The sequence below is a fragment of the Aspergillus mulundensis genome, assembly GCF_003369625.1.
Source record: "Aspergillus mulundensis strain DSM 5745 chromosome Unknown scaffold_17, whole genome shotgun sequence".
NCBI lineage: Eukaryota > Fungi > Ascomycota > Eurotiomycetes > Eurotiales > Aspergillaceae > Aspergillus > Aspergillus mulundensis.
This window is the reverse complement of record NW_020797905.1, coordinates 132,182-155,297: the sequence shown is the minus strand read 5'-3', so window position 1 is coordinate 155,297 and position 23,116 is coordinate 132,182. Positions and strand designations below refer to the sequence as shown.

The following is a 23,116-nucleotide window of genomic DNA, read 5'->3' as shown; positions in this document are numbered from 1 at the left end:
GAAAATTTATTATCCTCAGTTTCCACCTTCCCATTTTTGCCCAACTTCGTTCATGCACGGCGACTGAACAGGGCGTTTGCAACCTACATCGAGAGTGGCAAGCTGTTCATCCGAAATTCAAAAGCCGGGCGAGTTCTATCTCTTGCCCCATTCGGGCCAACGCATATTTGGACAGCATCTTAAGTTCATGGGAATCTGCCAAGATCATACCAGAAACGGTAGACACGGTGTCCATCTTGAACAATTTAGGGCTACATCATTATGCCATGATTCACTCAAACCCGATCCAAATTAAGATTTATATCTGTCATATTCATGTAATTACCGTTTGGACTTGGCCTGAGTGTGTACAGGCGTGGATATGGATGCAAACTCTTTACCCTGCCTCTATGGTTGATGGAGCGGCTTCGCCCGATTCCTCAAATCTTCTACATACAGTAAGTACCATCACTCTTAGCGCTTACAATACACGGCATTACCCAAACGATTTCAGTCTCGGAAATATAAGATTTCTCCAACAACCAAGGACATCCCTCCCACATCCCATACCCTAGGTCTAGGGCGTGGAGGCGGCGGCTAAATTCACAAAATATAAACAAGAAGAGCGCTGCAGTTAACAGGCTAAGCTGAGTAAGTGAGTAGGTAGGCTGGCGCAAATACTCAAGAGGGTAAACTAAGCTAACTAAGTAAGAATAAACTAGTCGTGGTAGCGGTAGTTCTATGCAATTCCCAAAGTCGGAACCATCCCCTGCTCTTCCTTTGTTTCGCTGCCGAGCCGGTACGAGACGCGGAACCGAATCTTGACTGAGTTGCCCTTGCCCATATCAATTCCGTCGAGGAGCATTTCCTGTTGCACTCCGTTCTGTTGGAGGGGGCCGATGTCGCGGCCAGACTGAGGCCGGAGGTGTAGGGTATATGCCTGTTCAATCGGTTAATGGGACCATTGGTTAATGGACGAGAGAAAACGTACCTTTTCAACGGCGACCTGAAAGTGGAGATCACTCAGAGGTTGACTTGTCGCATTTGAGAAGTTCGCAATGATATGGATTTGGCGTTGTTGCTGAGGGTGTCGGCGGGCGACGAACTCGACCTTCAGTGACGAGTTCAACACCTGCACGCGATTGGTACTCGGCAATGAACTACTCTGCGGTAAGGATGAGGCAAAGTCCCACTCGTCATCGTCTGTTGCCTTGGGCTTCTGCTCAACTCCGGCGCCAGCTCCAGCGAGGTCAAGTAGGGTAGACGATGCGGGCGGCCGAGGGCTTGCAGAGCTGGAAGGGAGTGGGCTGTTGTGTCGAGGGCTGGCAGATACTAAGGACGCGAATGGGTCCACTGCGGGGGGTGGAGTTGCAGTAGCAGGAGGTTGGGAGAATGCAGGAACAGGTGTCGACGAATATGACGGAGGTTGGGTTGAACTTGAACCTAACGAGCCGAGGATATCGAAGTTTGGTTGGAATGCGCTGGGATTCTGAGGTAATTGGGGAACCGGAGGGCTCGCTTTACAACGTTAGTCAATGTCTGAGCAAAACACAGATCATACGTACTCTGTCCTAACGAGATTCCACCTGACGGAATCGGCTCGTCGATCGATAGCCCAAGTAAGTCATTTTCAATAGAACTGGATCCCTGCGCCGGCTGCTCTGCGCCGTTGGAACTAGGCTCTGGGTCGAAATCGATCAAAGACAGCTCGTTGTTGGCGTTCTTGGACACGCCCGTACTAGTGCCTAATGTGCCCTTGGGGATCCTCGTCGCGGCTTCCCAATCGCCGCTCTTCACAAGCTTATACCGTTGAATCGTGCGGTGTATGCTGTCATTAATCTCCAATAGTTTGCGCACGGCTTCTGGGTCATCCGACTCCTCCTCGCACATCTTCTGTATCTTCGGATGCGCGCTCTGAAGGGCATTCGCGAGCTCCTATGTTGAGTTAGAATGCTTTTTGGTTTGGAATCCATGCATCTTTACCTCAAACACATCGCCCTCCGCGATCCGATCACCCGGCGCCTGGCTCTGTAGCATTTCTTCCAGAATCTTGGCCTTCTCCTGCACCTTAGCTACTTCCTCTGCCGCCTTAGCCCGGTAATCTGTCTTATGCCGAGTGTCAAATCCAGCCATGACCTTCATCAGCCGGTTCGCCTCTTGTAGATCTGCCGGTGTCCCCCTTCGAATAAGCTCCTGCAGCTTGGCCGATTGCGCCTCTCGTTCCTCTTCTTCCATTTCCTCCGCCGAGCGCAAATTCTGCAACCAGTCAATACGACTCTGGCAACAATCGTGCAGGCCAACATACATCGCTGGGGTTCAGAACAGCCGCATCCTCGCGCCGGATCTCCGGGAAAACATAACCCTTGTATAGCAGTAGTCGATGCATATCACGAATATGTCCTAGATCATCCTTATACCGCGACGTCTGACAAATAGTCTGCCTCCACTCCTCAATTGACTCGAGAATGCGATGCTGGACCCTCGTGGCCCGCAAAGGCGGCCGTTCGGGGAAGCGACGGACCAATTCATTCAGAAACTCCTTCGTGCTGATCTGGAGGTGGAAAGGGTACCCGCAATTTTTGACGCAAATGTCCAGGAGCTACCGAAGCCGACTCCGTTAGCAATGCGCCGTTCTGCGCTAGTCACGGAGATCTGTCTTACCGCCAATGCTAGTAACGAGACATTCTGGTTTCGCGAGTTGATGAACCGGACGATTTCGAACGCTGCTTCTCGGGGACTATGGTGGCCGAAAGATCAGAAATGTGTTTTCTGAGGTTCGCGCTGTAGCTTCGATTGGGGCGCGGCGACTCAAACCCAGAGGCGGGAGTACTCACGCATTGCCTTTCTTGGAATTGACCAGATCCGCAACTTCGAGGTTTAGAGCGAGATTCGGTTCGTAGAGGGACAAGTCACAGGCGTTTCCTGCAGATTGAGCGAGCGAATTAGTCAAGAATAACAGATGCGTTCCGTTGCACCGCCCGGGCGTCACGTACGAATGGCCCTTTGAAGAGGGGTGAAGCCCAGGTCAGCATAGGCACCACCAAAGCGGTCCCTAGCTGCCATCCGTGCTGAAGCGGCCTCCAGGGTGACGAGAGGGGCCAGTGTAAGAAGTTAAAAAGAAGAAATGCAATTAGGAGATATGTAGCTCTCAAGAGCCGAGGCGATGGGCGTATCACTATCGGGCAGGGAAGTGGTGGACGTGGTGGAGTTGAGGACCGATGGGTCGCCGGCAGTCTGGCGGCGACGGCGTTTAGCTCTAACTCCACGTGTTTGCTCGATTTCTTTGGCTTAGTCCCTCTTCTAATTAAGACCGTGTCAAATCTCTACGCTCACCTCTTTATCACCTTTATACCCTGTTCCTACCATTTGCATCACGATGGTCCGCCACAAGAAAGACAACTTCTCCCGCGGAGGCAAGAAATTCTCGAGCCCCCGCCCACGCCCTGTACCCCGCGATGGGAACGATTCCGGCTCGGAAAGGCCTCCTTTCAGAGCCGCATGCTGGGATCTCGGTCATTGCGATCCGAAGCGATGCTCAGGAAAGAGGCTAATGAACTTCGGTCTGATGCGAGAGCTGGCCATCGGGCAGAAGTTCCAGGGTGTGGTTGTCTCGTACGTTGTCTTATCCAAGAACGAAGGGCGATCAGCGACTGACAGTATAACGTGTAGGCCCAATGCGAAGAAAGTCGTCTCCCCCGCCGATAAAGAGCTACTAGAACAATATGGCGCCGCCGTAGTAGAGTGTTCCTGGGTGAGAGTTAAGGAAGTCCCGTGGTCGCGGATTGGAGGGAAGTGTGAAAGACTCTGTAGGTCTTCTTTCTCCGCGCAAGGAATCCGCGGCGCTAATTTGGCCAGTACCCTACCTAATCGCAGCAAACACAGTCAACTACGGAAAGCCATGGCGATTAAATTGCGTCGAAGCTCTAGCCGCCTGCTTCTGTATTTGCGGTCACGAAGACTGGGCCCGAGTCGTCCTAAAACCCTTCCGATACGGCGAGGCCTTCCTCGAAATCAACGCGCAACTTCTGAAGCGGTATGCGGCATGTGAAACAGAAGAAGACGTCAAGCGGACAGAAGAGGAATGGCTTGCGAAGATAGAAAAAGAGTATGAAGAGAGCAGGGCAGGAGGCGCAGATGACATGTGGACCGTCGGCAACACGAACCGAAGATTGCAGCCAGACTCGGAAGATGACGATGACACGACTAGTGACGATGAGGGAGAGAAAGACGATGAAGACGACGAAGGGGAAGAAGAGAAGGACCCTTACGCTATTTCTGACGACTCCGACGACGAAGATCAGATGGCCGCCATTCGTGCGAAGATCCTCAATTCGAAATCCTTCCAGAACCCGTCAGTCCCTGATAAGGTGCAGCCAGAAAGGATTGAACGGCCGGATAACGGACCACTAGAAGACTCGGATGCCTTGTCGGGTACAGAAGGAAGTGACGACGAGGCTTTCGATAACATCATAAACGCCACGCCGGTCACTGATCGAACAGGCATTATAGCTGCATCAAGACACAAGTCACAAGACACGTTCAGTGCCTCGTTTTCAAGGACCGTTGTCAACGCGCCTAGGAGGGGGTAGTTATTCAAGACAGAAAAGCTATGCTACTATTTGATAACGGATAAATGAATATATGGAATGAACAACTGTACTCCTGCACCCACCACATAGTAGCTTGCTATAGGGATGATGAACTTGTATGCAGGGCATCCACAGGTATGATCTTCTCCTCCAGATGCTGCCCGAGTGGAAACCATTTCTCTAATGATGAAACCGCGCCATGATCATGAAAACACGAAAAGCAAAAAGACATCAACATGCAAAAAGGATATTTTAATGACGAGACTATGCATGAAAAGGCAGAGCGCATCAAAGTGTTGTTTATAGGTGATAAAATCAGGATGGTAGAACCCCAAAAAACCGCCATAAGCCCATTACATTACATAGAGTAGGTTCACATCTAGGAAATCCGTCAGAAAAGCCCTCGTACAAGAACATGTTATCCAGGAACAGGGGACGTACCCAACGGGTGACTGGAACTCAGCTGCGGCTTCTGTGAGTATTTGGTCGACAGCTCATCTCGGATGCTGTTCAACAGCTGCACATAACTTTGCTGAGGGTTCTTGCGCATAGCAGTGATGAAGGCCCATGACATCGCACCAGTAGCCTGGCCTGCGATCTGGGCGTCTTGGCTGGTCTGAGAATCTTTGCTCCCTGACCACATGATAACATCTGCGGGGCTGGTCTTGGTCTGCTTAGTTCGCTCGTAGGCTTCATCGCCCTTGGCGGCCTTCTTCAGGAAACCGACGGCTGTCGACATCATGCCACCCATATCACCACGCGCGTACGATGAAATGACGCCCAGTAAACCTTGACCTGCTTCCTTTGCGAGGTTGGGTTCCTTGAGGATACCCTGGGTCGAGTAGATGTATGGCAGATCTAGGGCAGAGCCAGAGTGACACGAGTCGAAGATCGCCGTCAGTCGCACGCCTGGCCGAAGCGGTTTCACCATGATCCGATGCATCTCGTCGTCGACTATGTGGCCCGCCACTCTGAAATCTACAGGGTAGATGACTTCGTCGTATCCATCGTCTTCGTCACCGTCCAAGTCGGGTGTCTGGCCACCGTGTCCGGAGTAGTGGAAGAAGAGAGAATCGTTGGGTTGCGCGTCCTTAACCAGCCAGTGCATGGCACGCAGGATATTCGCCTTCGTCGGTTGGCTCATCGGGTTTTGTTGATCATCTGTCAAGAGCACCATGTCCTCCCGGGCGTAGCCAAAGTTCTGGTTAAGGTATGTGGACATGTTCTTCACATCGTTAATACATCCACGCAGCTGGCCTTTCTGGCTGAAATAGTTGATACCAATCAAAAGAGCCTTTCTCTTCCCCGTGCACCTAGAATACTGGAAGCTATAACCTTGTGGCGCGCCGTGACCGAAGGCTTGTGGTTGGGAAGGCGGAGCAGCAGGGCCCCCATGCGAGGACGGGTAATGGCTTTGTTGGTACGAGGGCTCTGGGATAGTGTCAGCAGAACGTCTGGCTGACGGTTGACTGATTTTACGCACGTCGTCCATGGTACATCTGGCCGCCAGTAGGAGGAGCGGGTGAGGGCGGATAACCTGATGGGGGTTGCTATATGGCAAAGTCAATAAACAACAGCATGATGAATGCCCATCTTGCAACATACATTGTATCCGTGATTAGGAGGGTACGTCTGAGGTGCTGGGTGGCCGTATTGCGGGTAAGGGTTCTGCTGCTGACGGTAGTCCTGGCCAGGATAGCCGCCGCCGTAAGACGGTTGTTGATGGTGGTGATGCATTTGCCTGTGGGGTGGAGATAGATCCTCGATAAGTCAAATGTCCAATATGCGGTCGGTAGAAGAGCGCACTAAAAGAGAAGAGTGGAAGAGCAAGAAATGTGCAGGTAGGCAAGAAAGCAAGCAAGGTTGGAAGGTTGGCTAGTCTTACTGGTATGGGGGCGGGGAAGGCTGGTAGTTTTGAGGAGGATACGGTTGCTGCGGCGGGGGGTATCCGGGCGCGCCGGAATAAGGGGGGTAGTAGGACATTCTGTCTAATCAGACGGGCTGGCCAAGGAAACCACTTGAAGCCAAAATAGACAAATAGGAGCGGCAGGGCTGAGGCCGGGCTGTCGAATGCAGACGGAGATGGTGGTGAGGGAGGGCGGGAGAAAAGATGCAGCCTTAGGCCTAAGATCAGGTGGGGAAAGCATCCGCCATGGATTGGATCCAGCCGATACCAGTCGGTTACACTTACAGGGCAGACTGGTCAACGATTCATCAACAACAAACCGGCCTCGCCGACGCATCAGCCAGCCGAGATTCGCTAGTGCCATCTTATAAAGCCCCAGCCAGTCCAATCAACTGCTGGAAACTTGTGTTCGAGCCCAAGCCGTCGGAATTCGATCATGCTGGTTTGTTCTTGAATTTTTACCTGCACTTGGCGGCTGAGCCTAACTTTCAAGGATGTTTCATGCTCTTCAGCCTTATGTGGACCGTCCCGCACACGTGAGGCCCGAGAATGAGATCCAGACGCTTGGATCGTTTGACATCATACAAAGTCCAGGTCTAGGCTCATACTTATAGCAGAAATGCCCTGCTCGGCGTTTCTCGAGAGTCCACATCGGGAGCTGGACATTTTCCACTGCCACACTTCGATGTCCTTAGGAAGCATGTTATGCAGCGCTGATCAATCAAATCATCCAAGTCAGGCCCGCCATTCGGGCAGGTGCTCATGCGTCCCCGTCTATATTCCGAGGCTAGTGAGTATTATAATACGGTTTAGAGTATTAAGATCCCATTTGACGTGGCTCAGTTGAGTCGCAGTGAAAAGTTCTGAGTATTGATGGTGAGATTGAGGGTGATATGCAGCGACATGCTATTCTAAGTATCCATCAGAGTATTTTTATCTCTTTTGCGCCGGCAGCGAACTTCATTTTGTTACTCTGCCATATCGCCACTACCGTAAATATCTATCGCCTCGGCATACCACGGCCTCGGCCTCCACCAAGAGCCCGTTGCGCAGCTCCTGGAGGCAGGCCGCGCGTAGGTGCCTGAGCCTGGGCGGATTCTTGGTTCTCTGTTTCAAATGTCAGCCACTGTTTGTCGAACGCTCAAGCATGTTGATAACTTACTGATAGTCTCGTCAACACTCAGAATCAAACAAGCAGCTTCCACGGCTGCTTGAATAGCGTTAACCTTGACCAAGCTAGGTTCCCAAACAAAGGCCGCCATATTGTCCCGGACGCCCTCGTTGTCAAAGTCCACACCGGCCCAAGTGTTGCCCTTGTAGTGTTCCACCCGCAGGCGGTTAAGGATGTCCGTGGCGTCGAAGCCTGCATTGTCGCACAATTGTCGGGGAATAACCTCCAGAGCCTTGGCAAACGCCTTGACAACGGCTTGCTGCTTGTATGGAACGTTTCGGTCGGCATACCGATGGAGATAGCCGGAGAGCTCCAACTCAGTCGCACCGCCACCCGCAACAATGGTTGTGTTGCGCAGCGCACGCTTGACAATCATGATGGCGTCGTGCAGACTTCGTTCGACTTCGGCAATGAACTGCTCGGCTCCACCACGCAGCACGAGTGTGCATGTCTTTGCCTTAGGGCACTCGGAAAAAAGGTTGTAACGTTCTCCACCGATCTGACGCTCTTCAAACGAGCCGCAGGTACCCAGATGACGATCCTGGATATCGCTGCACGTAGATTGGATGGCGGCACCGGTCGCTTGGCACACGCGGTCCATGTCATCTGACGCAACACGGCCGGCACAGAAGACGTCGCGGTCCGCAAAGTATCTAGAAGGAGCGAGCTGTTAGAATATGAGAAGCCAATGCATAGCATCAGTGGACGTACTGCGTAGCCAAATCACCGATAGGCAGTTTGCTGAGAACAACCTTGGCCCCTGATTTGTAGATAGCTTCGAGCTTGTTGTAAATGATCTGCCATTCCGCATCGACGATAGCCTGGTACTCGGACACTTGTTCAACCCGGACCTCGGCGTTGTCTTTTTCACTCTTCAATTCCAACTCCACGTTCAGACACACGATCTTCGGGTCCTTGAAGGACTTGGGTTGTTGTTCGAAACCAGCGTAGGAGAAGGTCTTCTTGAATGCCACACCGTTAACAAAGAGAGAGTCCTGGAGACCACCACCAGTGACCTTCTTGACCCCAATTAACTTCTCGTTCAGGTCGTCCTGGTCGAGCGACAGAACCGCATCCACGACCACTAAGAGAGACAACGGTTAGCTTACCCCGAGTCCCATCCCGCTCGGGTCTCTTCTGCCAGAAACACTTACTTTTCGTGAAGAAATCCGAGTTCCGCTTGATGAGCTTGCTGTTCATAGCGGTTCCAGCCAGCCTCCGCAGTGTCTCAATTTTCTTTTCTTCGCTTCCGGCAGAGTCGATCATGTCCACCGCAATCTCCTTTACTTTGTTCACGGCCATCGCGCTAGCAGTTCGGAGACCCTTGACAATGGTTTGTGCGCTCACACCCTGCTCAACCAGCTCCCGAACTTCTTTGAGGATCTCACCCGCAAGGACAACGACTGACGTGGTACCATCTCCAACTTCGGCATCTTGGGAGCGAGCAATATCGGTAAGGATTCTGGCGGCCGGGTGCACAATGTCCAGGAGCTAAAAAGTAGAAGCTCATCAGCATGCTGTGTCTTTGTCTTCCACCCAGACAGTAATGAGCAAACCTTCATGACCGTAGCACCATCGTTCGTGATTGTCTGCTTCCCGTTGCTATCAACCAGTAACAGATCACCTCCGTACGGGCCGAGAGTGCTCTTCACTGTGGACTGGACTGCCACGCAGGCATTGATGTTGGAGAGGATTTGGCCCCTTCCTTGGGACGCATCGGTGCCTATTAAATGATAGGGAAAGGCACGGGTCAGCGGTGGTCAGCAGCCTCAACACACACTGGCGAAGAGGGGTTCGAAATGCGGGCGGAACCCACCCTCTCTGAGGACAACAATCGTGGGAGTCTGGCCGGCGAAGGCCATGGTGGTATATTTATTGCGAGGAAAAACAAATAGTAAGATATAAACAGTTGTGCAAAACCAAGATAGGGGCCAGCAGGAAACGGGGTGATAGAGCGGTCCGTCCGAATGCTCTCGACCAAAATTTCCCCGAGCTTCTCATTTCATCGCTCTCCAGCACTGAGGCGGTGACCAATCACGCCGCGTCCCGCAACCCTAGGTACTCTAGGCTGTAGAACTACAGGCGCAACTTCTTTGAAGCTCATGCTACAGAATAACCAAAGAGCTTCGCTTCAGTATTTCAGCAAATGGACTGGTTTGCTTCTGAGTATGAGAGTCAGCGTGCATAATTGTTCTCGACCGTTGGCCTGTTTCTTGACATAATGTCTTGAACTTGCTAAATATATATCCTCATCATCCCGTACTACCCTTCGATTTGGACGCACTTTAGGGTTGCTTTATATCTTTGATCCATTGCTGGCTTCCCTAACCCTGATAAGAATAAACTAGATACCGAAAACAACTGACATGGCTGAGAGAAATCCAAAATACCCGTGTCCAAAACACCTTGCTCGCTATATCGTCACATGCAAATGATCAAGACCAACAAATATAAAGACAAGAAAACAAGGCCGTAAATATACAGAACGCTCCGCTTGACTAATATGATAGATAGATACGCGGTTGAGCAAACAGTCCATCTCGAGATTCGATTAGCTTTGGCGGGGGATGGCCCTGAAGTGCTTCAGCAGCCACTCGCCATCGTCGCCAGCAATTTGTCGACGGATGGTAAGTATCTCCGCAGAAATCGCAGCGCGTGGTTATTGGCTTTGATTGAAGGTTGTTTCGACTGTATTTCGGGGGTTGGCTGTAACTGCGGCGTGCTTTCGCTTTTTGCTCTTGATCTCGGCGCATCTGTTGGATGACAAAGTCATTAATCTCCTCCTGACTGGGACGTTTCATATGACTGCGAGCATTGTGGCCGGGATTATGGCTCATCTGGCTAAGGCGCCGTGATTCCCGCTGGTTGCGCATCTCTTGAACAACAAAGGCGTTGATGTCCTCCTGCGTAAGCGACCGAGGCGTCTGTGGTACCGCGAACTGGGCGAAAGAAACCCTCCGCTCTGAACCAATTTTCCGCTTAGTCCGCCGTTGTTGTAGTAGCAACCGTTCCTGCTTGAGCGCTAGATCCGCGAGCTCTCGAAACGACATGCAATCGGTCAGGTTGGAAGCGGTGATTCGGCTATCCCGCAAAATCGTCATAGCCCATTCCTTCCATTCAGGACGTGACTTTAGCTTGGTGAGAAAATGTAGGTTGATTTGCGAGTCGGGTATTCGGATATCCTCGTCGATCACGTATAGCCCCTCGCGGACTGCATGTATGAGGGCAATGAAATCGGCAACAAAATGTTGCGTTGAGTCAATGTCAAGAAACTCGTCGATCTGGTGCAGTAACCGGACGTTGCGATGCCAGGCTTCCATTATGCTATGCTTTTGAGTAAAGGTGAGCCGAAAATCGCAAGTAGTGAGTCGTTGGATAGGCTTTATGTGTTTTCTCCCGTCTGCTCCTTTTCCACCAGGGATCAAAGGCCCCTTTGAGGCGCTTAGCTTTCGAGCATGCGTCTAACATGACGTCAAGTGGGCTGTAATATGACTGTAATACCGCGGTATCTATGCTAATCGAGCGCTTTGTTGCCGTATCATCAGCGTACTACTGCACCGACAGCAGAGTGAGCCCTTCAATTCCATATTTCTTCAGGGGATTAACTGAGTCATGTGCCCTATGATCTCCTAGATCTCCTGAGATATCTTGGAGATCACACTTTGAATGTTCGATCCGTGGTGCTACTCGCAATTTGCGAAAAGTGCACTAAGTACGCTACGGGGCGCTAAATGGCAGTGCATTTGCTCAAAACATCCTGGCCTCACTATAGGTCAGACTCAGGGTAGACGCCCATGATTCGCCCATGATTCGCCCATGATTCGCTCCGTGACGAGGAGTGGCAGTACCCTGATGGGCACTTGGGTGGTCCTCTCTGCCATCATTGCGCTAATTCATTCATCTTCGCCCAACGAGCTCATAACTGTCCTTCAAGGACTAAAACTATGGTCACCCTTTGTTGCGGCAGCATCCTAAGAAGCTATATATCAAGTCAGGCTGATGGAGACTGTTCCTCCGAGCTACTCAGCAGCAACGACCAGAGACGCTTTGTCAATAATAGCCCAGTATGTCCCCTCGAGTGACCTCTGCGCCGTGACTTTGGTTTGCCGAAGATGGCATACAGTGTTCATGCCGTTCTTATGGGGAAACCCTGCATCTCACTTTGGAACGGAAAATGATGAAGTCTACGGTAATCACACTCTAACCATCCGTGAACCTGGGTATATTGATTGATACATGCGACAGTCGCTTTGACGAGGTTCAGAAGGACCTTGAAGTATGCCCGTCTTGAGACACGGACGCTCACCCACACTCTTCACATGCCCCCGGCGCTCTCGGAAATCTATGGGGGCCCGCATAATTCGTGGCTGCGCGAAATTTTTGAGTATCTGCCCTGCCTGCAGTCCCTGATAGTATCCGAGCTACCGTTCTTTGATCACAGTGCCATGATGGCTCTAAGGGGCGCTGCATCAAATGGAGCATCCACGCGAACATACAATACCCGCCTCCTCATAGCGGAGCGCGAGCCCAATACAACGTCCCAGGGCATAGCGGAGACATTGTTACGCTTTCCAGAGCTAATATATCTCGATTTGTCATATACTACGTCTGCAAAGGATCAGACTGTCTTATCTACATTATCTCAATTGGAACGTCTGCAGGTGCTCAAGTTACGGGGAATTGGATTGAAGGATGTCGATGCAGCATTTTTGGCCAATGCCATTGGGTACAGGGTTCGGCTTCTTGACCTACGGGACAACAAGCTTACCGATATGGCCCTTCAGTCGTTGCTTCATGCCTGCTTTTTGCCGCCCGGTCATGATATAGATGCACGTGGTCAACACAGCCGTACACTGACCACCTCAAGTCCTAATAATCACTTCTCCTTTCAGAGCCCATGCTTCCTTCGCGCACCCGGTTTGGACCAAAAATTCCAGGAGTCATTGACCAGTCTTCTGACAGGCCGATCTTGGGTGGAAGATCTACCGAATGTGGGGATCACACACCTTTACCTCGCAGGCAACGAGTTCACCGTTGACGGGGCAGCGAGTCTTCTAGCCACATCTCGACTACACGTGTTGGATATAGGGACTCTTGATAAAGCGCAAAAAGTCAGTGGAAGCCAGCTCGATGCACAACGCCGGACCCGTTCGGGCTCTGAACAGCTGATACCTATTCTTGGTACTGTTGCAAAAGACAACTTGGCTTATCTCAGAGCACATCACGCAATTTGCACTTCTACTGCACCGAAGGGAAGCCCGATATCCTCGGATGATTTCCTTCCAGAGCTCTCAGGTGGAAATAGGACAGCAGGCTTCAGTGAGTTAGATACTCATGACACCCAATTGCATGAGCTGCCTGCAGACACTACTCCTGTATTCGAGCTTGCAGGAAGCACTCCACGTCCCCAGTCACCCGACAAATTGCGCAATAACGGGGAGAACCCAAGCGGCATGGAGCATACCCATGATCGTCCAATAGCTCCGAGACGTGACTCTACTTTTGCGCCTGAAGTGTTGATCCCCAACGACAGTGACGCATCGACGATGACTAGCCCTTCCGACACTTACGCTGCACTCTCATGTTCACCTATTCCAAGATATAGTTCGCCGCTCTCCATGGAAGATCCGCGAGCTAGAAAGATCCAAGAGTTACTTGCAAAGCGACCAAAGTCTCAGCCTCGGCGAGAGGGCAGGGAGAGCTACGTTCATTATCTCCATCCTTTCCATATCCCTCACCTCGAAGTTCTGGTCCTCACAGATGTACCGTCCCACGTTCCTGCCACCTCACCTATCCTCGAGTCGTTGATTCAGTTCATAACCGCTTGCTCCAACGAAGCACTACTGGCAACACTGCAAGCAGGGTCAGATTACTCCCTACCCCCCGGGAAGGATAGGGCAAAGGCCGAGCAGGAACGAGCAAAGTCCCTCTTTGGCTTGCGCCAGCTAGTCCTCGAAATTACACCGGTAACCAACTCTCTCCAACCCGTCAAATCGACCGGTTGGAAACCCGGCTCTCAAATAGGGCAGCAGAAATCGGCGACGGGCGATTGGGAGCTCGAACGCCTGTGGTCTGCGGCTTCCGATGACTTCAGCTTCTTTGGAGAGACTGAATGTGGGATCCCAACAGAGGATAATGCTCTCATGCCAGACGCCAATAAATTTTCCTCTATTTCGGCACCGTCGGCACCCTCAGTACCAGTTGTGGACCTTGTCTGTGAACTAGCTGCTTTCCGGCGGAGAAAGAAATTAGAGTACGTGCAGGCTGTGCGACATACTTCTCAGAGAAGAAGCACCAATAATATCCTGTCACCCCAGTCTTCCTCTCGTTATTCAGCGGGGTCGGCAGCCCGGTTATCCCCGTCTCCGAGCACTACGGCATTGAGTCCCGTTCCTGGACCTAATTTGTCTATTGCCCATCATGTTGAAGGGCACTGGAAGGGAGAGGTTAAGATTGTTCGGAATGCGACTCCGAAGGGACGGAGTGGGTGGGTGGATCTTTATGGGAACTATTTTGAGAAAGGATATTTATATCCCTGAGGAATATGATTTTGATGTTTTGATGGTCGCCTGCCCGATACGCTATAACCATAAAATGCATCATACATGTATGATTTGTCCCAGACTGTCTCAACGGTCCTATTTTCGCGCATGCATGCTACTCTTCCTTGCCGTTTTCTCCCCACTGGCTTGGTAGGCATCCTGTCGCCCGTTTTGATTCGCACTCACAGTACCGGGAGAAGCAGTACGTCATAATTTATCTTCATTTTTGGTACCGTCTTATGAAGTCTGTTGCTTCGAAACCATTATGCCTTTTTTTAACCCCGAGGCGAAACCCGTTCATTCCATTTGCACCGAGTAAAAAAGAGTCTGTTCACAACAAAAAGGGAAAAGTAACATTCGTGTCGTTTAAACTAATTCCATTTTCCTTGTGACCTCCTTACATAGCCTTGGCGGCCTGAGGAGGGTTCAGCTTCTTGCCGTCCTTGTTGTACCTGATGCGAGGGGGAGGAGCACGGTTGCGACGACCTTCCCGGGAGCGGACACTGTTGGAGACAAGATTAGCACCAGTCATGTTGCCGAGGTCGGGTTGAAGATATCAATGTGGATGGCGTACCGGACGATCTTGCCGTGGATAGCGCAGGAGACACAGTACTGCAGCTTGAGGTACATCTTGGGGACGGCGTAGTCGGTGAAGACGGAGGCCTCGGAGATATCACCTATAGAGCGAAAGGTCAAGGTCAGCCTCTATTGTGGTGGTTGCGATTTCCCCCGACCAGGCGTGTGTGTTGTTGCGAGGTTTCCATGTTGATTCCAATCACGTAGTCCATCTCTTTTTGTACAACACCGCGCGACGGATCGGAGGTTCATTCGGTTGTGGCGGGGTCAACGTACGGATGGCAGCAGACTCAACCATGTTGCGGATGGTGAATCGCTTGATGGCCTTGTCCTTGGGAACGCAGCGAGCGCAGTTGGAGCAGCGCACGGGCTTAACGTGGCCGCGGCCGTTCTTGTTGCGACCGCTGTAGAATTGTCAGTTTCTGATATTTCCCACGTTGTTTGCTTTCCAGCCACTTCATGTCATTCCCAATCTTTGTGACATTGTGTTGAGAACCTTTCCAAGGCGAGTGCATAGCGGTCGTCCATCGGCGCCACAGTCGAAGTCGGGAAGTTGATGTAGAGTCCAAATTCGTGCTAGGTAGGGAAGGGTTGCGGTCTTACTTGTTCGCCCTCTTCTTGACCATTTTGACGGATTTCTCTAAACTGCGGGTTAGAGAATGTAAAGCCGAAAAGTAGGGGTTGAAGGAAAGGTCGTCGCGTACTTGGGTGTCGGGGTTGGTTGTCGTTAAGGCTCCAGGCTCCGGACGCTCACTCTCTCGGGATGGATGAGGATATGTCAGTGTGTGTGGAAGCCCTATTTCCTAAGCGAGCCACGATCACGGGATATGGCAGCCTCAGGCATCCTGAGAGTTGCTCGTTGAGGCCTCAGGCACTAAGGATCCAACCGGGCGGGTGCACGTGCCGATCGCGCTTCTTGAAATAGGCTAGCGGCCGTTCGTGCCCAGCGGATTGTTTGGTCAGCCAATACGGGGATTTTGGTTTACTTGGAGTCGGGCAAAAGGTCAGGCCACACTGTCAATAAACAAAATATACATGGTAATATCACCTGGCTCGATCATGGCTCAGTAGTAAAAATTGGCTATATAAAGCATCTACATAAGGCGGGTCGCGTGAGGACCGTAATAAATGGTGAGCCCTCTATCGAAAACCAAAGCCAGTTTAAGCGGCGGACAACAAATAGTCGATCTGGGCCAAAAGCCTCCACTCCTGGGACTCCCCCCTGTCCTGCGGTCTGCCCGCCCGTATCCTTCTCGTTGGCTCGCATCATCTTCCTTCCCCGACTGTTGGTTTTTTAATTTTCCTTTTTTTTGCATCTCGAGTCAATCAGTGATTGAAAACATTTACCTCAATATTCTTTGTTTTTGGTCCTGAATTTCAGCCCGCCCATCCAGCCCGCGGACATGTCTTCAACACCCACCTTTCGAGGCACCACTAGCCATAGAACTGTCGGACGCGGCAGGTTGCCTGATTTTGAAGGAGGTAGCTCGGCCTCTCACATTCCACGCCCTCGACCCGACTCGTCGTCTACGATCACATCTCACAACCCTCATACGCCAGGTAGCGACATCGGCAGTTCCACAATGAGTGCGGCAAGCAGTCGGCAGAGGCAAAACCAGTCGAAACGCGATGAGGTATGAAATCATCTTCGAGCCGTGTCGAGGGCAAAAAAATGGATCGCGCGCAAGTGCGGCCGAGAAGTTCTGGTTCTAACTATATGTGTGCATCAGGCTATTCGACGGAAGCTGGAGGCAGACCTCAACAAGAAGAGGAGTGTTCCAGCAAGAGCGAATCGCGCCCGCAAAGCTCCTCCCGGTACTGTCCTTGCTCTCAAACCGAGCTCGGCTCTCCAGATCAAGCCCTCTACTACGATCGCCGAAGCCGCGCAGTTGATGGCTGCGAAGAGAGAAGACTGTGTTTTGGTGACGGACGACGACGATCGAATCGCTGGTATCTTCACCGCCAAGGATCTTGCGTTCCGGGTGGTAGGAGCTGGACTTAAGGCTCGAGAAATTACGGTCTCCGAGATTATGACGAAGAACCCCCTGTGTGCGAGGACGGATACCAGCGCTACCGATGCCCTCGATCTGATGGTTCGGAAAGGTTTCCGGCATCTGCCTGTAATGGACGAAAACCAGGATATCTCGGGTGTTCTAGATATCACCAAGTGCTTCTACGATGCTATGGAAAAGTTGGAGCGCGCCTACAGCTCGTCCCGCAAGCTATATGATGCGTTGGAGGGTGTTCAGTCAGAACTCGGCTCTAGCCAGCCCCAGCAAATCATTCAATATGTGGAAGCCCTTCGGTCAAAGATGTCTGGCCCTACCCTCGAAACCGTACTGGACGGTATGCCTCCCACCACGGTTTCCGTCCGGACTACGGTAAAAGAGGCTGCCTCATTGATGAAGGAGCACCATACGACTGCTCTGCTCGTGCAAGACCAAGGATCTATCACAGGTATATTTACTAGCAAAGATATCGTTCTTCGTGTCATTGCGCCGGGCCTTGATCCTGCAACTTGCAGCGTCGTTCGAGTGATGACCCCTCACCCCGACTTTGCTCCCAGTGATATGAGTATCCAAGCTGCGCTCCGCAAGATGCATGGTAAGTATTAACTCGTTTGTTGGGCTAGAAGAGGCTTGTAGTTAACCAATCGACTATGCAGATGGGCATTACTTGAACTTGCCTGTGATGAACGAGGGAGGCGAGATTGTGGGCATGGTGGATGTGCTCAAACTTACCTACGCTACATTAGAGCAGGTACGTAAACCGTGTGTCTGATCTTCAAAAGGTTCCCACTAACATTTACCTCTAGATCAACTCAATGTCAACTCAAGATGACGAGGGTCCAGCTTGGAACAAGTTCTGGTTGTCAATGGACCACGAATCCGATTCCATGGTTTCTGGAAGCCAAAGCCAACAGCCACATACCCCGCATCGGTCAATGATCAATCCCGAGTCACCGAAAGCTAGCTTCGACGCACGGGACAGCGTGCTTCCAAACGAATCAGCGTCCCACCATGGCGGTGACGAGCACTCCGAGTTCCACCACGGAGAACTAGCCCCGTTCCCCTTCAAGTTCAAGGCACCGAGCGGCCGGGTGCATAGAGTCAACATACTCCCCGCTGCTGGCATCGCCGAACTGGTGGCTCAGGTAACTGCCAAGCTTGGCCCAGAGGTTGAAGCCGTTGGCGGCGCGGCCAGCTGTGAAGATGGCATACTCAGCAACACTGGCTACGCTTTAAGCTACGTGGACAATGAAGGAGATACTGTTTCCATCACCACTGATCAGGATCTTGTTGATGCTGTCTTCATTGCGCGCCACGCTCGTCACGACAAGGTCGACCTCTTTGTCCATGACCCAGCTCAACCCCCAATTATTCCTGCTCCTGTTGAGCCTGCCCCTGTCAAGCCACTCGAGGTCACGACTCCTCCTGCTTCAGACGATCAGGTGCGGGATGAAACGCCTGCTCCCAAGTCCCGAGCGAGCCAGGCTTATCCCGCTCATCCCCCTGAAGAGCAACTCATTGCAGGCGTTCCCAATGATTTGCTGCTCCCTGGAGCGATTGTTACTTTGGCCGCCGTCATTGCAGGAGTGTTTATCTTGAGCCGCTCCACTTCTCGATAATTGTGACACTGTATTTCAGCCAAGAAGGTTAGACTTGTGCATCTCTTCCTCCTTTTTGTTTACCATCTTTTGTACAGCGTGTTCGTCCATTTTGTCCATCTCGCTGCTCTAGCACCTGCTCCTGGTTGCATCTGCTCATTACAGTAGCTTTCCATGTCATAGTAGCATAATCTAGGTAATATACAATTATCTTGGACGGAGGCTCAACTATAGATTGATTAGTCACAATTGTGAGGCACCAAAAGCCGATGCCTTGGAGATACTTAATCCTACCGGTTCTGGACTAGCGTGTTCAAGGAGGAACGTGAACCTCGAAAGGTTTTTGGCATGGTCACTTAAATATTGCTTTTAGTCCCCCTTTGTTGTTTGAATGTTCTTTTGTTCACTGACTTGTCAGTCTTGATATCTCCATATCATTGAGTTCTGACCCTCTTTGATTCGATCCCCTCCACTCAGTAGTAGACTAACTACGCTCCGTACATCCACCTCCCACCGCCTCCCCCACCAAAACAATTTCCTTTCTGGAAAAAAATATCCTCCTGACCAGATTACCAACGCACTGATCGGACCACCTACGTTTATATTCCGGCCCGCCTTCAGAGTCCAGCTGGAAACGCGATCAGACTTTCGCTTTTTTGTCTCGGTTCGGCAGTCGAGGTTGAGCGGGCGAGATGTCTCTGCTGCCCCCCGAAGTCCATTCCGCCCTCTCTCAGTTGCTAGGCGCACTGAGCACCCCAGATAACAACATCCGCTCACAGGCAGAAGAACAGCTGAACAATGACTGGATTCAGAACCGACCCGATGTCTTGTTGATGGGTCTTGCGGAGCAGCTCGAGGGCGCCGAACAACAAGGTGTAAGTGCTTGAGACGAGGATGAGGGGTTGACATGGTGTGAGGAGATCTGGAAATAGTCGCCGTCCCTATGATTAATTATTTATGCGGTTGAATGGCATGTTCGCATCCTTATTGATGGATTCCTGTATAGACACGTTCGTTCTCCGCTGTTCTGTTCCGACGAATTGCGACCAAAACACGAAAAGACCCCGTTTCAAACGAAGCCAAGGAGCTTTTCTCAACCCTCGCCCGTGAGCAGAGGCTGGTAATCCGTCAGAAGCTTGTCACCTGTCTTACTACCGAGTCCGCGAACGATGTCCGGAGGAAGATTGGTGATGCGGTGGCCGAGATCGCGAGGCAATACACCGACAACGGTATGCACCATGTTGGAGACGAAATGGATGGTGGTTGATCATCGGTCTGACGAGTGATTCTTTTATTCCCAGGCGATCAATGGCCGGAGCTGCTAGGTATCCTGTTCCAAGCCAGCCAATCTCCCGATGCGGGTCTACGGGAAGCCTCCTTCCGCATATTCTCGACAACTCCCAGTGTCATTGAGAAGCCCCATGAGGATGCTGTCATCGGTGTTTTTGGAAAGGGATTCCGGGATGAGGTCGTTCCGGTATGGTTCCCCTAGGTCTGAGTTTGTTGCGGTCGTGGGAATGGTAGAGCTAATGTGACATGCTTAGGTGCGCATCGCAGCCATGGAGGCATTTGCTTCCTTCTTCCGCTCCCTTCCCAAGAAATCTCAGCCGAAATTCTTCGGGCTCATGCCGGAGATGCTCAACGTTCTGCCTCCTCTGAAGGAGGCGTCTGAAAGTGAGGAGCTCTCATCAGCCTTCTTGGCCTTGATTGAGCTAGCGGAGATTTGTCCCAAGATGTTCAAGGGCTTGTTTAACAACTTAGTCAAGTTCAGTGTCAGCGTTGTTGCGAACAAGGACCTCAGTGATCAGGTCAGACAGAATGCGTTAGAGTTGATGGCTACATTTGCGGACTACGCGCCCGCGACATGCAAGAAGGACCCGGATTTTACAACACAGATGGTGACTCAGTGTTTGAGCTTGATGACCGATATTGGCGAGGATGATGACGATGCTGCTGAGTGGAACGCGTCGGAAGATGTATGTCGTGCCTCTATTGCTTTTGTGTCATCCCCTAACGTGCTAACGTTGTTCAGTTGGATCTTGAAGAAAGCGATTTGAACCATGTTGCCGGTGAGCAATGCATGGACAGACTTGCCAATAAGCTCGGAGGTCAAGTCGTGCTGCCGGTTACTTTCGAATGGATTCCAAAGTTGATGGCTTCCTCCGCGTGGCGTGACCGTCATGCAGCGCTCATGGCCATCTCCGCCATTTCTGAGGGCTGCCGTGATTTGATGGTAGGCGAGCTGGATCAAGTCCTCCGTATTGTTGTCCCTGCTTTGCAGGATCCTCACCCACGAGTCCGCTATGCGGGTTGCAATGCCCTTGGCCAGATGAGCACAGACTTCGCAGGCACAATGCAGGAGAAGTATCACCAGGTTGTGCTTAGCAACATCATTCCTGTCCTGGACAGTGCTGAACCGCGTGTTCAAGCGCACGCTGCTGCTGCGTTGGTTAACTTCTGTGAGGAAGCTGAGCGCAATGTCCTCGAGCCCTACCTCGCAGATCTACTGCGACACTTGCTGCAGCTTCTTCGCAGCCCCAAGCGCTATGTACAGGAACAGGCTCTTTCGACCATTGCCACCATCGCCGACTCTGCCGAGAACGCCTTCGAGCATTATTACGAAACCCTGATGCCATTGCTTTTCAACGTGTTGAAGCAGGAGCAGTCCAAGGAATACCGTTTGCTCCGTGCGAAGGCTATGGAATGCGCCACGTTGATTGCCCTTGCTGTGGGTAAGAATAAGATGGGACAGGATGCTCTGGAGTTGGTACAGCTGCTTGGAAACATCCAGCAGGGCATTGTCGATGCGGACGATCCTCAGTCGCAATATCTTCTTCACTGCTGGGGTCGGATGTGCCGAGTCCTAGGACAAGACTTTGTTCCTTATCTTCCTGGAGTGATGCCGCCGCTTTTGACTGTCGCTGCGGCCAAGGCTGACATCCAGCTGCTTGATGACGAGGACCAGATTGACCAGGTGGAGCAGGATGAGGGCTGGGAACTTGTCCCGCTTAAGGGTAAGATCATCGGCATCAAGACCAGCGCTCTTGAGGACAAGAATACCGCCATCGAACTCATAACGATTTATGCGCAAATCTTGGAAGCCGCTTTCGAGCCATACGTGCTCGAGACGATGGAGAAGATTGCCGTTCCCGGACTGGCGTTCTTCTTCCATGACCCCGTACGCGTTTCCTCGGCAAAGTTGATCCCGCAGCTCCTCAACTCGTACAAGAAGGCGCATGGAATTCAATCGGCTGGCTTCGCCGGGATGTGGGTCAAGGTTGCAGAGAAGATCATCGAGGTGCTTAGTGCGGAGCCAACGGTTGATACTCTTGCCGAGATGTACCAGTGCTTCTACGAGTCTGTCGAAGTTGTTGGCAAGAACTCTCTGGGTCCACAGCACTTGCAGGCTTTCATCCAATCCGCAAAGTCAACGCTCGAGGACTACCAGTCGCGTGTAAAGACACGGGCCGAGGAGAGGGCCGAGGCGGATGACGGTGAAGAGGAGAACCCGGATTACGAATACGCTATCGAGGATGACCAGAACCTTCTCAGTGATATGAACAAGGCATTCCACACGATTTTCAAGAACCAAGGAACATCGTTCCTCCCTGCATGGGAGCAGCTGATGCCATTTTATGATGCGTTCATTACGAGTCAGGACCCGACACAGCGACAGTGGGCGTTATGTATTATGGACGACGTGCTCGAGTTCTGTGGACTGGATTCATGGCGGTACAAGGATCACATCATCCAGCCCCTCGCTGCTGGGCTGCGAGACAACAATGCGGCCAACCGCCAGGCCGCGGCTTATGGCGTCGGGGTCGCTGCGCAAAAGGGTGGGGAGCCCTGGAGTGAATTCGTTGCCGCTTGTCTACCGAGTCTCTTCCAGGTGACACAGTTCAACCAATCACGGACAGAGGAACATGTGTTTGCTACTGAGAACGCGTCTGCAAGCATTGCCAAGATTCTGCACTTCAACTCCAGCAAGGTGCAAAACCCGGCAGAATTAGCGGCCAACTGGATCTCTACGCTGCCCATCACCTATGACGAAGAGGCCGCGCCATACGCATACTCTTTCCTCGCCCAATTGATTGACCAGTAAGTTATTTTCGATCACCATGGACTAGAGAACATAACTAATTGGACCAGACAAAACGCTGCGGTGATGTCGAATGCAGGCCAGGTTTTCGGGTACATCGTACAAGCGTTGGATGCCGAGACCCTCCAGGGTCAAACCGCCGTACGAGTGGCTAGCTCAGCAAAGGCTCTGGCGCAAGCAACGGGCTTGAACGCAGAGCAAATCCTTGCTGGCGTGAGCCCAGAGAACCAGGCGGCCGTCCGCAGCTATTTTTCTTAATTTCTTTTTGATGTCATGATTCCTATTCCTTCTATATGAGACTACTCTTCCTTTTTTTTGAACTTCAATCAGCACATTAGGTACACTGTACATGCCTAGACCAATGAATTATGTGCTAAGCTTTGCTGTCTTATAGTCAACTGGCAGCGCTTCTTGAGCTGTTGGTGATGTTGAACTACCGTCGAGGTATTAGAACCTTGCCCATTCATCTTGAAGAAATCCGTTATAGCATCCTGTTTTACAGCAAACTACTGGCACAGCCGTTTGGACTATCAGCAATATACCTAATGAGCAGCATGGACGTCATGAAAACAACTCAGCATATTCACATTGTGATGGCACCCGTTTATAACGCCACGAAGGAAAGACCAGATAAGATCACAGCGAGC

General features: G+C 51.7%; 9 protein-coding genes across 9 annotated transcripts; 4 read left to right on the top strand and 5 right to left on the bottom strand.

Moving 5' to 3' along the window:
- Positions 1–718: 718 nt before the first annotated feature.
- DSM5745_10833 (VHS domain protein) lies at positions 719–3,042 on the bottom strand (the record flags this gene model as incomplete). Its single annotated transcript, XM_026752849.1, has 8 exons — positions 719–919; positions 971–1,497; positions 1,545–1,914; positions 1,963–2,235; positions 2,285–2,578; positions 2,641–2,716; positions 2,814–2,901; positions 2,973–3,042. 8 exons carry the CDS (start codon positions 3,040–3,042, stop codon positions 719–721), a joined length of 1,899 nt encoding a protein of 632 aa, XP_026598487.1.
- Positions 3,043–3,355: 313 nt separating this feature from the next.
- Positions 3,356–4,568, top strand: DSM5745_10832 (ribosome biogenesis TSR3 family protein; the record flags this gene model as incomplete). Its single annotated transcript, XM_026752848.1, has 3 exons — positions 3,356–3,591; positions 3,649–3,785; positions 3,835–4,568. 3 exons carry the CDS (start codon positions 3,356–3,358, stop codon positions 4,566–4,568), a joined length of 1,107 nt encoding a protein of 368 aa, XP_026598486.1.
- A 418-nt stretch (positions 4,569–4,986) lies between these two features.
- Positions 4,987–6,305, bottom strand: DSM5745_10831 (Metacaspase-1; the record flags this gene model as incomplete). The annotated part of the gene is made up of 3 exons (XM_026752847.1): positions 4,987–5,999; positions 6,052–6,118; positions 6,174–6,305. 3 exons carry the CDS (start codon positions 6,303–6,305, stop codon positions 4,987–4,989), a joined length of 1,212 nt encoding a protein of 403 aa, XP_026598485.1.
- A 1,169-nt stretch (positions 6,306–7,474) lies between these two features.
- On the bottom strand, positions 7,475–9,507 carry DSM5745_10830 (chaperonin-containing T-complex subunit CCT7; the record flags this gene model as incomplete). Its single annotated transcript, XM_026752846.1, has 6 exons — positions 7,475–7,581; positions 7,637–8,298; positions 8,357–8,729; positions 8,800–9,136; positions 9,202–9,368; positions 9,426–9,507. 6 exons carry the CDS (start codon positions 9,505–9,507, stop codon positions 7,475–7,477), a joined length of 1,728 nt encoding a protein of 575 aa, XP_026598484.1.
- A 636-nt stretch (positions 9,508–10,143) lies between these two features.
- Positions 10,144–10,965, bottom strand: DSM5745_10829 (uncharacterized protein; the record flags this gene model as incomplete). Its single annotated transcript, XM_026752845.1, has 1 exon — positions 10,144–10,965. The coding sequence occupies one exon, from the start codon at positions 10,963–10,965 to the stop codon at positions 10,144–10,146; it is 822 nt and encodes a 273-aa protein (XP_026598483.1).
- A 1,128-nt stretch (positions 10,966–12,093) lies between these two features.
- DSM5745_10828 (uncharacterized protein) lies at positions 12,094–14,184 on the top strand (the record flags this gene model as incomplete). Its single annotated transcript, XM_026752844.1, has 1 exon — positions 12,094–14,184. One exon carries the CDS (start codon positions 12,094–12,096, stop codon positions 14,182–14,184), a length of 2,091 nt encoding a protein of 696 aa, XP_026598482.1.
- Positions 14,185–14,584: 400 nt separating this feature from the next.
- DSM5745_10827 (40S ribosomal protein eS26) lies at positions 14,585–15,389 on the bottom strand (the record flags this gene model as incomplete). The annotated part of the gene is made up of 4 exons (XM_026752843.1): positions 14,585–14,690; positions 14,762–14,864; positions 15,040–15,167; positions 15,367–15,389. 4 exons carry the CDS (start codon positions 15,387–15,389, stop codon positions 14,585–14,587), a joined length of 360 nt encoding a protein of 119 aa, XP_026598481.1.
- Positions 15,390–16,166: 777 nt separating this feature from the next.
- DSM5745_10826 (CBS and PB1 domain protein) lies at positions 16,167–18,391 on the top strand (the record flags this gene model as incomplete). Its single annotated transcript, XM_026752842.1, has 4 exons — positions 16,167–16,397; positions 16,494–17,367; positions 17,429–17,523; positions 17,579–18,391. 4 exons carry the CDS (start codon positions 16,167–16,169, stop codon positions 18,389–18,391), a joined length of 2,013 nt encoding a protein of 670 aa, XP_026598480.1.
- Positions 18,392–19,062: 671 nt separating this feature from the next.
- On the top strand, positions 19,063–22,727 carry DSM5745_10825 (nuclear import receptor PSE1; the record flags this gene model as incomplete). Its single annotated transcript, XM_026752841.1, has 6 exons — positions 19,063–19,245; positions 19,377–19,599; positions 19,672–19,847; positions 19,915–20,346; positions 20,403–22,468; positions 22,520–22,727. The coding sequence occupies 6 exons, from the start codon at positions 19,063–19,065 to the stop codon at positions 22,725–22,727; spliced, it is 3,288 nt and encodes a 1,095-aa protein (XP_026598479.1).
- Positions 22,728–23,116: the final 389 nt, after the last annotated feature.